This window comes from Diadema antillarum, unplaced genomic scaffold (assembly GCF_040938485.1).
Source record: "Diadema antillarum isolate AM-2024a unplaced genomic scaffold, OU_Dant_1.0 scf00000164, whole genome shotgun sequence".
Taxonomy (NCBI): Eukaryota; Metazoa; Echinodermata; class Echinoidea; order Diadematoida; family Diadematidae; genus Diadema; species Diadema antillarum.
Genome location: NW_027271053.1, coordinates 1,070,146 through 1,085,698, shown reverse-complemented (window position 1 = coordinate 1,085,698; position 15,553 = coordinate 1,070,146). Strand labels below are relative to the sequence as shown.

Sequence of the window (15,553 nt, the reverse complement as noted above, 5' to 3'; positions counted from 1 at the left end):
ACTCGGTAGTTTCTTTATCTCTCATCCGTGCACATATTTGTATATCTTTTACTCGATCTGTAATATACATGTGGGTATACACATGCACACACACACACACACACACACACACACACACACACACACACACACACACAATTTATATATATATATATATATATATATATATATATATATATATATATATATATACAAATGTATATATATATATATATATACACAAATGTATATATATATATATATATATATATATATATATATATATATACATATATATGTATATACATGTATATACATTATATATTGAAGTGTATGTAGCTCCTGAATAAATCTGTGTCATTAGGTTGGTTGTTTGATATTAATCATTTGTCTCATTTTACTATTAAGTCATCATTCATGTAGTTGTGGCTCCATTTACCATGCAATCCTGGATCAATGCGATTTTCTCCATTTGCATGCATGCAGAGAGCCCGGCACACTACCTGCATAAAATGCTTGTGTTTGCAATGTGCATAAAAGCAAGCTAATGTATAGCGCTCAGCACTCTCTCAATCTCAGATCTCACACATTCTCTCGAGTGTCTAAATTCATCAAATATGAAATGACAAGGATCTATTTTTAGGTGTTATGTATATAGAACAAATAATGAATGTTTTTCATTTGTGAAATGGACAGAATATTTCATTGATGAAAGATAAAATTTTTAAGGCATTCAACTCAGCTGTGCCCTGTTGAATGGATTATTTAATCTTTCACGTCAGGGGATATTTTATTCTGTCCATTGTGCTCATAAACATTAATTATTTATATAGTATATGTTTTCAAGTATGTGTGTAGTCTGCCTATCTGTCTACGATTCTGTACATTTTTATTTTGATTCTCTTTCTTCAGTTTTATTTCTGTCACAGTTCATGTTTTATTCTTTTATATTCTTTTTCTTTGTATTTGTCATCTCTCTAGTGCATATTATATATCTTCTGTTGCCACTGTTTTTGTCATGTTTTGGGGGGATTTCATCACACTTATACACATGCACAGACTAACTTATGTCAGTTATCCCTCTAGATAGAGCAGTATGTTTTAAGTCTCCTGTTTCCTTACAATCCCAGACAGCAACCCATGTGCATCTAACCCCTGCCAGAATGGAGGAAGCTGCATCCACGACGAGATACGCAACACATACGTCTGCCGCTGCCCGGAGGCCTACAGTGGTCAGAACTGTGACGAAGGTAACCTCATCATAAAAGAGGTCCTCAAAGTCGAATGGAGATTTCGTAGCCGAAAAGTATTCGAGTGTTTGAAGATCAATGATAAAGACAAGAGTCTTTGTCATATAGCGGTATTTTGCATGTATTCAAACATACAGGCAGATAATTTATAAGATATTCAACACAAATAACCGTGGCCCAAGGTTAGACACGTGTGGTATTCCACATTGCATCATCTTCAGGCTGGACTGAACCCCGTTTACACAAGTATGTTGCATTTCTCCTAAAATATAATACTATATCTCAATATTGAAGAAATGATTCAATATCTGGCACTTTCCATCATCTCATTTCATGTACTTTACTTTACTCTTCAGTCGCAATGTCATATAAAGGTCAAAGATGTAAATATGTTAAATAGTAGGAAGTAGTAAATCATCTACATTGTTTAAATATCTTTCTCCTTTCATCACCCCCTCCCCCTCCCCCCCCCCCCCCAGCCATTGGAACTTGTGTGGTGTACCCTGCATCTACGATCAGGACCTACGACCTGCGATATTACCGCTTCCCAGGGGAGTGCGAGTACGTGCTGTCGCAGACCTGCGCCGGCGATGCCCAGCAAAATTTCTCCGTCTCCGTGACAACCATCCCTTCATCGAAAAATTCGTCCCACGTCCCCGAGAGGAGGGAAGTTAAGCTTACTCTGGGAGGCAAGGTATTGTTCTAGGAGTCGGAGGCAGAAGGGAGCAAAGACCATAAACTCCCTCAGTCTGCTACAATCCCATTGCCCATCTAGTCGAGGGAAACTTAAAACATATGAGGCAAAACGAGACCCTTTGCTTGAAGTACTTGCAGTCTTTTCTGTTGGGTCAAGTAAAAAAGAATATTGATCAAAAGTGCCCTGCCACAAGATTATTTTTTCTGTTACTATCTTGTCAGAAATTTCATTCAGTTTAATACTGTATGAGCTGTTATTTTCGCGAGGGTTTAATTTTCGTGAATTTTGTGAATCACAGTTGGATCGCGAATTTAACAATATGCGAAAATGTCTCCTTACGCTCGGGTAATAGTGCATTTACGTTAGCGTCGGCATCAATTCGCGATGACAAAATCTCATGAAAATGTCTATGACCTCATTTGCGAAAGTAACAGCATATAGAGTATCATAGTAATCACAGAAACAGTCTATCTCCTTTCATACCTTGTCGAAATGCATACATCAGCTATTAGTGGAATTCATAACTTGTATAAGTCTTAGAATGCAGATTCAGCAACCTGCAATTTTTCTTTTATTCCAGATGAGTTACAATAAGTGTTTGTTTTTAGTATGCAAATAGTGAATGGTCAAAAGTGCAATGGTACAAGATTTCGCACAACATGAAAGAAAGAGGCGCTCTATTCAAAGAGGCGAAGCCAAGTTGAAAAGTGTGCCTCATCTTTCACCAAGTGCGAAATCTTGTCCCATTGCACTTTGACCATACACTATTTGTTTTATACAACACCTCGAGCATCAACATATTATTTGCTCCACATAGATCCTTCGGAATTTAGCGCAGAAATGGCAACCATTTTTCTTGGAAGGTTACTGAGTAACACAGTCACAGTCAGCTGTGTACACGTACATATGTAGTGAAATTGATCAGTTGAAGTTGTTTACAAAACTCAGTGACAAAAATGCGCTTGTAAGCGCGCTTGTAATTGTTGAGTGCATGCGGCAAATGTTCGTTAATTGTGACATCAGAGCCATGCAATGGAACAAAAACTTCATATAAATCGTGAGTTTGACCCAGGAGTCAATGGAAATTGGTGACGTCTGCAATGCAATATCTATTTTTGCCTGTAAAAAATTGCACAGCTGACAGCCGCTGCGTGTGATGGTACTTTTAACTGAATGTCACGTCATGGGCAATCAACCAATCAGATATCTACATTCTTTTTAGGTGTTGTTAACTGTGAATCAATCCTACTGTAGGCTAATGGACACCTCATGCTTCTGTTTTCTGTTGTCAGACCTACGAGTTGCGTGGAGACAAAGAACTCTATGTGGACGGAGAGAAGATACGGATACCATACATCACTCATGACATTCAGATCATTCTTGCTGGTAATAGGAAGCCAGTAAGTACTGTTCGCTTCTAGCTGTGATTTGTCAACATTTTGTTGATTCCTCCGAACTTCATCGGATAATAAGTCTACCAACATATTCAATGTCCTTTTTTTTGCATGTATTAAAGTTTATGCACATATCAAAATTCTATGCATAACTTTACCACAAAAATATTTCCTTACAGCCCAAATAACTTAAGTTGTACATGAGGCTTGCCCGGCATAGCAACAAATAAGTTAATTTAAGCTTTGAATGTACACAGGTAGTTTTAATAGCTTACTACCAGGTCCTTGGAGGAAGTGTGTTTGTAAATTTGAATACAGTAATTAAGTGGTCTTTTTTAAGTTAGTCAGCACACTAGAATCATATGTCTAACAGAAAGACCATGGTGTACAGTATGGATTAATGTGATTAGGGGATCTATATATTGTATTGGCAGATAGTTTTGAGACATTTGTGCTAATCAGAACAAGGCAAAACAAAAAAAATTCCAGCGGACACGCCCATTTGCAAACAAAGCAAAACATTCACATTCAACTTTTCTCATTGACCCTATGGCTGAAGTGCAGTGGCTATTGAATTTTCATTATTTTTTCTTAAAATATTTGTAAATTTGTTTTCCTTCCAACCAGATATATAGGGTCACCTCTCGTGCTATGGTAGCCCATTTAAGTCTCGTATGGTACCCACATACATGTAAGCCCATTTAAGTCCTGTATGGTATCCATATAACGTCACTGGGGTGACAAGACCTCGTATGTACAAAATGTCAAATGTTCAGGAGAGCAAAAAAACATGGCAGCCAAAGCACTGTATCCAATGGGATAGACATTCCTTTGACATGCCGTGGTGGCTTCAGTTTTGGGGTAAGACATCTAGGATTTGGACAGGACATCACTTAATTGATTATCAGACCATTAATCTAAAAAAGTCATTTTCACCAAAATTGCAAATACAAGGTCTTGTCACCCCAGCGACGAAAAGCTCATATAAGTCCTGTATGGTACCCATATGGGCATTTCCATTGTCCATAGTATAACCAGGATGTTTTTGCTTGTGTAATGCCAAGATGAACATTTTCATATCTTATCTTGATGAGTTTGCCCGGCTATTTCCCATATGTTACCCATATGGATGTTTACACATCTACCAGGATAGGTTTACCCAGATCATTGTCATATGACAACTACATGTACAAAGGAATTCTACATATCTTACCCAAATGGGTTTACCCAGTTCATCCTCTTGTGATACCCATACATACATTAACATATCTTACCCACATGGGGTAGATACGTGATGCCAATATGGTACCCATATGGACATTTACCTTTCTAATACCATCATGGTTTGCTGATTTTATTCCCTTATGGTAAACATAGGGCATTTCTATCGTACACATACACATGTTGTATGTACTGTAGGTTTGCGCATTGCATTTTAATGTGATACATGTACCTGTATTGACATTTTCATATCTTACCCAGATGATACTGTACCTGCTGCACCCATATAGATATTTACATATCTTGCCCGTATGGGTTGCCCAGTTCATTTCCATATGACACCCATGAGTGCATTTTCATTTGTCCACATGGGTCTGCCCATTTTATTCCCATATTTTACCCTTGTGGATATCTGCACATCTTAGAAATATAAATCTATCTATGTCATTCCCATCATGTGGACATTTGCACATTTTAGAAATATAAGTTTGCCCATTTTATTCCCATATTTTACCCGTGTGGACATTAACACATCTTAAAATTGCTCATTTCATTCCCGTGTGAAACTTGTATGGGTTAACCCATATGGATCCCATTATACAGTAGCTATACATATGGGATTCTGCTATGCCAAAATGGCTCAGCTTTCCCAGAGTATGCCCACATGGTTCCCATATGGGCATGTTACCTGGGATATCATATCCCTTGCTTTTGGACATTTGTCACCAAATATGTAGGACAAGTTTAGTAGGCCTATGCTTCAGTACGTTGATCATTCATCCCCACAATTTGATACAAATAATTTTCCTCCTGTCAATTTGTCACATCTTCAGAACTTTTTTGGCCCACCATAGGATTAATAAGAATATTACTTACATTTGAGAAAAAGTTTTTATTAGAGTAGTTAGAAGCAATGGCCTAATACAGGGTTATTTTATGTTGGGTCAAAGGTCATGAAGACACCCTTTGGTCTACGCGTGTGGTGGGACGGAGAGAGCAGTGTCCGGGTGGAGGTGCCTGACCACTTCCAGGGCAAGCTGTGTGGGTTGTGCGGCAACTTCAACGGGGAAGGAGAAGACGACTTGATGGAAAGAGGTGGCAGTTTGGTAAGATCTTTTTTGTTTCACTGTATCATAGCCGGCAGAAGGGCCTTATGATAACTTTTAGTCCAGTTGCCTGGAGCAACATTGACATCTGAGGTATGGCTTGTATACATTTACAAATTTGTATGTATGAATACAAGCATAAGCTTTCGCTTGCTGGGTGCAAAGCACTTCAATGTATTATACTGTAAGTTTGTCTCGTTTCATCACCAAAGCACATACTAGGAGTGAACCAACTAGCAGTCTCGATATCCTATTCTCTTCTTTCTCTCTTTCCTTCCAGACTGCCTCTGCAACAGAATTTGGCCTGAGCTGGGCAGTCTCTAGTGACTGCAAACGTTGCCCGTTGTGTGACAACGAGCCGGTGTGTAACGATGCCAGCCACGCAGCATCGCAGTGTGCTGTGCTGAACGATGAAAACGGTGAGGGCAAACTTGGTTATAACTGCTCTTGATCACACTGGCAGCTTTGGAAATGTTTTGATCGCTAATCAAATGTAATACAAAATTCTTGTTACTTGTAAAGTCTATGCAATTTCACTATTTATTGTTATCATATTATCACACAGTAGCAATAGTGGTACAATGTAGTAGTAGTAGTAGTAGTTTTCACTATGGCTATCATTGCATCACTATTTAACATTCATTCACTCATTGATCATTTTTCAATCATGTTTTCACACAAATTATATTTTTGATATATATCTCGAGTTTAATGAGTATAGTAACACATTTTTAGCATTCAATGTGTACAGACTGAGTTTGAAGTAAGACGATGTATGTCAAATCGTTCCAGAGTAAGTCATATTTATATTGGAAAATTGGAAGAATCTACAGAAAGTAGATGCGTGTGGGGATGGGTCTCCATAATGCTCATCACTTTCATTATTGAACACGATTGTCATTATTTTGACCAAGATGAATATTTCAGATAACATCATGGTTGCGTTAGCTTTGTAATCATTGTATGATTACTAATATCATCATCACTTTTCTTAAGATCATCACTTTCCAAAGTGTTCAGCTTTTCAGGGGGAGGAGGGCATTTTCTGAATTTGAGTAGCTTCAGTAGTTTCAGTGGTTTGACGGTATGTTGCAGTAATTGAACCTTAATTCTGTGTCAGCTATGTCAAACTGTTCTTTTACCCATGTATTCTATCTTCACGAATATGTTCTCTGACCAATGAATCCATCTATATCATCTCTCTTACCATGGTGACACATCTGACCCGTCTCCCAGGGCCATTCTCCGGCTGTCTGCAGGCGACCGAGAGGGAGATGCTCTACATTTACTGCGTGACCGACGTGTGCGCCGCGCCGGGCGACGAGATCCTGTGCGAGACACTGGATGCCCTGGACCAGGAGTGCCGCAGTCGGTCAGCGGCGGTCAGCGACGTGCGCGACCTCTTCAGTAGCTGCGGTGAGATTTCGAGCTTTCCCTTCCTTCTCAGCATAATGACCATAACCGGTACCGGGGAATAATTTTCCTGGTATTGCATCGCAATTTACTATGCATTTTTACACCACTGCTACACAAACTAACTTTTGTGTATCAGTTTTCTTTCGTAGAAGCGTAAAGGATTCCATTTTAGATATTGTTCATCAGCTGAAATTGGTTATCAGATTTGAATTGGAAAATTATTCCTTGGACACTCTTATTGATTTCTTTACACTTATAACATTCTGCTGGAGAGGTCTTTTGATTCTTTTAAGATTCCATTCTTGCGTCTATGCATTTTGCCAGTAATTTCTGTAGAATGGGGTACTACCTCTTGGGGCATGCTCCTTTTAGATGTGTAAGATTTTTGAATAAACACTTCTTATGAATGTGACCTCTCAATTTAGGGCTGTGGCTTCTGTCATTGGGTAAAAGTTACTCTCGTCAACCCTTCGAGGAGAGAATACTCTATTAGTATATACAGTTGAACCTCTCTTATCCGGCCTCCCTTTATCCGGATCTCTCTATTATACGGACGCAATCTCGCCGAGATTTTTTTTTTTTAATAATTACGGGAGGAAAGTGGGATTCCCAACTCCTTGAGAACTCCTACACAAACACACATGAATTACATATTACTTCCAACATGATTAACATACATTACATCAAATTTCCTTCCAAATTGCTTACCTTCAGACATTTTAACATCCCCAAACATCCCCAAATCATGGCAAGAACATGGACAGATTATGCGCTCGAGTCCTCTCATATCGCACTGCAACATATAGGTCCATACACAGCCGTCGATATGACTAGATAGACATGCATTGTTTCGAGTCATTGGCTGAGCAACGAATGATATTGAACACTCAAAAATTGTTCACACACAGTACACACACAAAGAGAGAGAGGGAGAGAGAGTGTGGGGAAGAGAGCAACCCAATCGCGATGCGCTATCACTTTTTACCTTGGGCCCGGTACAGTATTAGGTAATGTAGCTGTCTGTTACTGAGTGTAACAATGAAAAGGTTGCAGTATACACATTACTACATGTGGTACTACAATGGGCTACATCAGTACATGTGTATGTATATGTACATGTATAAAGCATTGAGTCTCCCGTATCCGGCCAAATCCCTTATCCGGATGAGCCCTGGTCCCGACTTGTCCGGATACGAGAGGTTCAACTGTATATATTTTTTTTTAAATCATGCACCGTAACTTCAGCTGAAGAAAACGTGGTACTCATTGTTTGTTTTGGAGTTCATACTAAGTTAAAACATTTATGTTTTGAGTGATGGGTTAAAGGTCATTGTTAGAGATCTATTGTCAAAATTTCCTGTGTCAGTCAAAAATCACAAAGTGCATTCAGTGAAATTCAGCCAAATCATAGGAGCGGTGACAAAATTTTCATGGCAGTTCACATCTTTGATTATTAGAAACATCTTACACGTCCAAAGATTCAAGGCCGACTCTGGAAGCTTGCATTTTTTTTTTGCAACTTTTGATATAATGAAAGGGACTTCACACTTGCAGTGAAGAACCTCCAATTAAAAAAAAGAAAAAGAAAAAGACGAAAGAAGATCATCAACTTCAGTGAATGTTGTTAAGCCATTATTCTATATCCAATGATGGGATAGGCATATATTTTGCCTGTGTTTTTCATTTTTAATGAAGCACATTGGTTTGAAAACATGCAATTGCATTTATAAAGATGGAAGACAGTAGAGTTATGGTGTCCAAACCCCGTTTCTATGCAGTTGGTACTCCGTTGCCGGGCACCACCTTCGAGCCCTGCCTCCTCCCATGTACCCCAACGTGCGTCGCGCCCCGCGCCGAAGACAACTGTGACATTCTTACCTGCGTGCCGGGCCTGGCCTGCTCTCCGGGGCTGGTCTTCAACGGGGAGACCTGCGTCAGGCACGACCAGTGCGGTTGCCTTGACGACGGGAGGCAGTATGAAGTGAGTAGTAGGAGGAAGGGGGTCTGTGGTTACCCTTTGGAATCCTAGCTGGAATATTTCCAGCTGGAGTTTTAACATGGAAGCATGCCCTGGCGGATAGAGGGGGATGCAGGTGTTTGAATTTGAACTCAGAAAGATAACAGTGTTTCATTAACACAGGTCTCAAGTGCTTGTAGAAAGTGTTATAGATGATTTGTTGGATCAGGGAAAGGTGATGCATAATAATAATCATCCATGAATCCCATACTTTGAAAGTGGAAATTTTTGCGGTGTTGAAATTTTTGTGCATTTCGCGCAACCAGAAACTAGCGCGAAAATAAAAGCACGCAAATATATTTGATTGCCATATGGTCCCGTACTTACTGTCTTGATTCCAAGGAATTAAAAACATGCAAAACTCTTCTTACCAGGCCGAGCGTGAAAAATTAGTCGCGTGAAAATATCCACTTTTACAGTAATTGGAAAAAGAATTTTTTTTTTGATTCTATCAATTTGATTAGGTTTCTTTATTGCTTTCAGTATCACCTCTAGCTCTGTCAAAAGTAACAGGCAATTGATAAGACATTATAGTAATAAGTTTATGATCAAAGTTTGTCTCAACTTTCTTGACCATATGAGTCCTTCATAATGAAACAGGCTCTATGAGCAAAAAGGTTGGATTATAGTTAGTAGCTGTCATGACAGTATTCATGACAATAATCATAATTATTATTATCATCATATTCCAAGTAATTATAAAAAAAGTGATCATGAATGTCATGATTATCATGATAATGATTACTATTGTCATCATCCTCATCAATTTACTGCAAAACTTGATATTTAGCGGCATGAAATTGTCGCGAATTGGAGTCGATGGCCTTTTTCAGGGCATGAAATTTTTGCGAAGTGCCTCTGGCATTCAATGCATATAGTGTAGACAAGAGCTTTCATATGCATTTTAATTTTGTGAATCTTTGCTCTTTCAAAATTCATGAGATTAAAATTACAGTCAACTTCGGATACCTCAAATTCGTCGGAACTGAAGAAAATGGTTAGACGTATGCAAAATTCGAGGTACGCGTACGTCGAATTTTCAATAAGTTAATTAAGATTGGGACAATAGATTTCACTTGGAGGTAACCAAACTTCGAGTTATTTTCTTCGAGCTACGCGAATTTTAATACACAGAAACTCCATAGGAACAATCAGGACTTTCATTTTGCCCACGAGGTATGTGATATTCGGCTTATCCAACGTCAAGGTATCCGAAGTTGATTGTAATATTGTAATAGTACATCTGCAGTTGTAGTTTATATTACATAATACCTTTAACACATTGTGTAGTGCTCGATGTACTATGCAGAAGAATATTTCCCCACTCACTGGAATCACACCCACACCTATAGTACACTAACTCTACTCGATGGGAACCAGAGGGATAAGGAAACTGAAAAATATAGCGGCAGTATATTCAAATTTTACTGTTAACTGGTAATACCCCTAGTCAAATCAAATGATGCATCTTCAATGAATGAGGCGATTAATTTCCAGATGTTCAATCGTTCTACACTTCTCTTTTGACTTTTCCTTTTCCTACTTGTGCTGTTAAACCTCAGGTTGGGGAGACGTTTACGAAGCGTGGCTGCAACCTCCTCTGCACTTGCCAGGAAGACGGAAAGGAATCCTGCCAACAGATAACGTGCCACGAGGATGCAATGTGCGACGTCCACGAAGGCGTCTACGGCTGCCACTGCAAGGACAGTTTCTCTGGCGATGGTCAAGAGTGCGTCGGTGAGTCCCATCTTCACCAGCAGTGTGCCAGCTTTTGACATCTGAGGGGATGAAGGGGGCACAGGGTGGTGGGCAAAGTGCTCGTGAAAGTGTCATCTTGTTCTACATTCCGTACTGTTAATGCAGACATTTTTGCATTTATTTTTGCTTTGTTATTTCACGCTACTTCTAAAGATTCTAAAACCTGCCAAAATATCTTCACAATTTTCTGTGCACATTGTGAATGGGTTGACAATTGCGCAGCATGAATACAACAACACGCAAATATATTTTATTGAGTCGCTGAGCACGAAATATTAATCACGCAAAAATATTGATGTTTTACAATATTTATATAATATTGACTGGCCTTGAGGGAGATACCAGAAAATATTCTTTCAGTGCGGGCAATATTTATCTGGTATCTCCCTCAAGGCCAGTCAATATCATAAGTTATTACCTATCCCCTAGGTAAATTGAGAAAATATGTGAATACGGCTATACACTGTGATATAGATCAAGACATTATTTTGACCACCTGTAGATCATCAACATGTCGAATAATTGAAAAATTGTTCATCAATGTATATCGTTCAACTCCAACTTCAAAGATACATATGCAGTTGTAACAGGCGAACTTCATACATCTGAATGCTGTTACACTTTATTTTTACTTCTGTTTGAATTTGGAGAGTTGTAAAACTGATGGTCACTGTGCAATTATTGAGCACAAATGACCTAGAGATTGTTTGACACTAAGTGCTGCTTTAAGTGGTTGACGTTGTATGAATTGATTTATCAGCGTTCTTCTGCGGTGTGTGAAACCGACACCCAGCGACGTCCTTGAATGTTTTCCTTTCGTGGTCGATCGGAATGTTTACATTTAAAGCAGGGAAATGGGGAGAGAGATTGGAAACACTCTTTCTCTTCCCACCTCCCTGTGTAAAGTGAATGGCGAAAATCGGAAAATTGCACTGTTTGCACACATTGTTTTGTGTATGGTACGGTGTGTGTAACCGACACGCAGCGAGGTGGCGAAACTAATATTGACTGCTGACCTTTAATCCTGCAAAATAACAAAATTAATGCAATTGCCTCGCAAAACTACCTGGTATAGGTAATAATATTTATTATGTTATTGCAGTTAACTCTTTAGTTCCACAATAAACTTATTTTACAGATTATGATGACTGAGATTTGTTGATGCACTTTAAGTACCTGTAAATTAAGACCCCTTGTTTCTGCACTTACAAATTTTCCTGGGCAGATGTGACCTAAACTTTATTATCTTGACTTCATCTGTCATTTAAATATGAATGTGTTTACTACTTCTTGATATTGTAATCCATTTTTTCCCTTTTTTTTCTCTTTTTTCTTGAGGTTGTGGGGGAGGTAGGGTCGTGACCCCTCTGCCCCTCAAAAAGCAAAGACTGCATGAAGTTAATTACTGAAATTGACTTGATAAGCCTCAGCTTTTAGTGTAGAGACGTATGAAATAAAGGAAAGAGATTAATATGTTTCTGAGAGGGGAGAGTAAGGGAACTCGCGCTAGCTTAGTGTAGGGTATATACACTTGTAACTTTGTTATACAATTGTGTATACCCTAATATATAATATATAATGATTGTTATTGTTAGTAGTAGAAGCTTATTCATTTGTCTTTTGAGGAAAAAAGTAAAGTTTTGTACCATTGTAAAGGATGTCTCATGATCCTTCCCTCCAGCCATCAATAACCCTGTTGACACCTTGGAGTGCCAAGACGCTACCGTCAACCTTTCCTGTGAGAATGGCACCATCGACATCCTGTCCGTCTTCTACGGCCAGGACGGTGCCAGCAGTGCTTGCCAGCCGACGTCGCCCCTCGCTGGCGAGACCTGCTCTACAGAGGCCGCTGCGCTCAGCGTCCAAGCCCTCTGTCAGGGCCGCAGGACGTGCACCTTCGTCGCCGGCGTGGCCACGTTCGGTGAGCCCTGCGCGGGCATCGCCAAGTACGTGCGGACCGAGCACCACTGTTCCGAGACAGTGCTGGCACACAGTGTTCCGGACCAAGCTGTGGCCAGGGGGGTGGAAGAAGGCAGCACGCTGAACCTGAGGTGCCCCAATGGAACCGTACTCATCATTGAAGCTGTCCGCTATGGTCGCTCCTCGGAGGACTGCTTTGAAGCGACGGCGGAAGTGATCGTCAGAGAGGCTTGCCATGGGAAGGTGGCTTGCCAGCTGCCAGTGACCAGTGAAGTCTTTGGCCGACCTTGCGAGGAGTCGCCAAGCAGATTGAAGGTATACACACATCATCCTTCTTTTCATCCATAAAGTCAGAATAATCCAGTACTGTAATGTGTTCTGCCACATAATAATCCGCCTCTTTCCCTCACTTTTGTCCTTACTTTGCTATTTGCAGGTGGCATCCAAGTGTACGTCGCAGCCAGTTGATCCCGACATTGAGGTACATCCCTGTAATACGCAGCCATGTAACAATGGTCGCTGCATCGCCACCAACGACGAGGCGGGATTCAGGTGTTGCTGCCACGAGGGTTTCACTGGACAATTCTGTGACCGAGGTATGTCATGGAATACTGTAAAAGCTGTTATTTTTGCTGGGGTTTCATTTTCGCAATTTGCAAATCACTGTTGGACCACAAAGTTAACAACGCATGAAGATGTCACCACCTGATCCTGATCGCAATGAATTTACAGACAGGCACTAATACGCTTAAAATAGCCCTGGTGTCAAATCATGAAAACAACATCTTGCGAAAATGTCCAGGACCTCCTCAATCGCGAAAATATCTATACGTTTAAATTAAAAAATTGTAAAAATTCCTTTTAAGGTAGTGGAGATGTAAGATATGTAATGAGATCTTGTGAATCTTAATTGGTCAAACATTTTGCAAGTGGTGGAATTTAGGTTTGAGAACTGCCATAATGACAAAAATGAGAGATAGGTACATGTACTTATCCTTTACAAGTGAAAAACTATTAATTTTTCTCTCTGGAGACAATACTGATTGCTTATCTGTTTCCAGAGGCAATATGTTCTGCAAGTTGGTAATTTTTAGAATATTGGTTGACTCTCAGAGTCCATGAGAGGAATGATGCAGAAGAATATATACCATATATATTATATGTTTCTCTGTCATTGTCATATTATTATATTTGATGTGTGAAATCGTAGTGGGTGTGCTTGATGTGTATAAAAAGCTTGATACAAATAGGTTTCTTTTTCTACACCTTTTCATCTGTGGCTTATGTTTGAAATCACATGCAAACAATAGAATTTTCAAGTAACAATAAATGTCCTGTAATGCTAGATATTGTTAAGTCCAATCAGAAGTTACCTGAGAATTTGAAACTTACATTGCCACAGAGCTTTTTCATCTATACAAAGTCGGTGTAGGTGCAGTTTGACATACATGGTGAAGTCTGTAATCGAAAAAATAAAGTCATCTCTGATAAACATTTCATTTTACCCATCATCATCATCATCATCATGGATTTTTGGGGGTTTTTTTAGCAAGCTTTTAACTCTATTCAAAAGTATTTGCTCTGTTATTTGTCTTCTTCTTCTTACTGACGTGCAAAATGTTATGGGACCTTTTGACTTCTTATCCTTATTGATTGTATGGAATGGAAAACAAGTACATAGAATATGGTGTTATAAATGTCCCAGGGTGTTTCCTCACCTTCTTTTCTGCATCACATTTACTTATAATCTTTTACCTTGCCAACCATTCTCAGTTTTCAAGTTTGGGAACTACCAAAGTTTTTGTTTTTAACGCAGATTTGTGCTGGAAAAAAAAATATATATATATATGTATATAAAGAATGTCCTGGCTCGTATCTCAATCTTTTAGTCGAGGGACACTGTCAGGTCTTCGGCGGATCGCAAGTCATCACTTTTGACAATGACCACTACCGTTTCTACGGCGACTGCTACTACACCCTATTCAAGGACTGCACGGAGGGTGCAGGCAAGTTGCCAGTCGAAGTCCGGGTCAAGGGTCAGAAGTTCCAGGGTCTGATGAGGATCTCCTTTGTTACAGAGGTTCAGGTTCTACTCGGAGATAGGGTGAGGCACAGGATCGATAGATACTGTAAAACATGATATATTCGCGGCATGAAATTTTCGCGAATTGGAGCCAACGGCCTTTTTCGTGGCATGAAATTTTCACGATATTTCACTGGCGTTCAATGCATATAGTGTAGACAAGTAATTTTAATTTCGCGAATCTTGGCGCTCGCGAAATTCGCGAAATTAAAATGCACGCGAACATTCCTCTTTTGACAGTATTCTTTCTTTTTTTTGTGATGCCAAGTAAGACTCCAAATTTTTGTCATTTTCATGTAGAAGTGTGGAAAGTTGAAGTGAATCAGTGAAAATTAGTTCAGCAAAGGAATAAGAAAGTTTGCAGCTTGCTTAACATACAGTGAGCACAGCACTGAAGATCCTATGAAGCAACTGTCTGCAAAAAAAAAAAGTGCAGAAAAGAGGATTGTTTGGACCTAGAAATGTCAGGAAGTACGTTTCTGGTCCAACATTTTGAATGGAAATTACTTCAACTATTTTCTTTTTCTCTAGAATTATATGTACTGTAAAAGTGTATATTTTTGTGAAAGTCGATCATTTTTCACACTCGGCCAGGTGAGATGAAGTTTTGCGGAATGAGGAGATTAACTACTGGGAAACATGACGTGCAGAAATATTCATGTGCTTTTGTTTTTGCGCTAGCTTCTTGTTGTGCAAAATGCATGAACATTTC

General features: G+C 39.4%; 1 protein-coding gene across 1 annotated transcript in view; it reads left to right on the top strand.

The window, feature by feature from the left end:
* Positions 1-15,553, top strand: part of LOC139722374 (uncharacterized) — an 89,908-nt gene that overhangs the window by 58,675 nt on the left and 15,680 nt on the right. Inside the window, exons 34-44 of the mRNA XM_071633681.1 lie at positions 1,110-1,229; positions 1,709-1,923; positions 3,219-3,326; positions 5,492-5,647; positions 5,928-6,066; positions 6,884-7,063; positions 8,842-9,044; positions 10,643-10,817; positions 12,520-13,073; positions 13,195-13,354; positions 14,648-14,862. Coding sequence (XP_071489782.1) covers positions 1,110-1,229; positions 1,709-1,923; positions 3,219-3,326; positions 5,492-5,647; positions 5,928-6,066; positions 6,884-7,063; positions 8,842-9,044; positions 10,643-10,817; positions 12,520-13,073; positions 13,195-13,354; positions 14,648-14,862 — 2,225 coding nt within the window. The remainder of the gene's footprint in view (positions 1-1,109; positions 1,230-1,708; positions 1,924-3,218; positions 3,327-5,491; positions 5,648-5,927; positions 6,067-6,883; positions 7,064-8,841; positions 9,045-10,642; positions 10,818-12,519; positions 13,074-13,194; positions 13,355-14,647; positions 14,863-15,553) is intronic.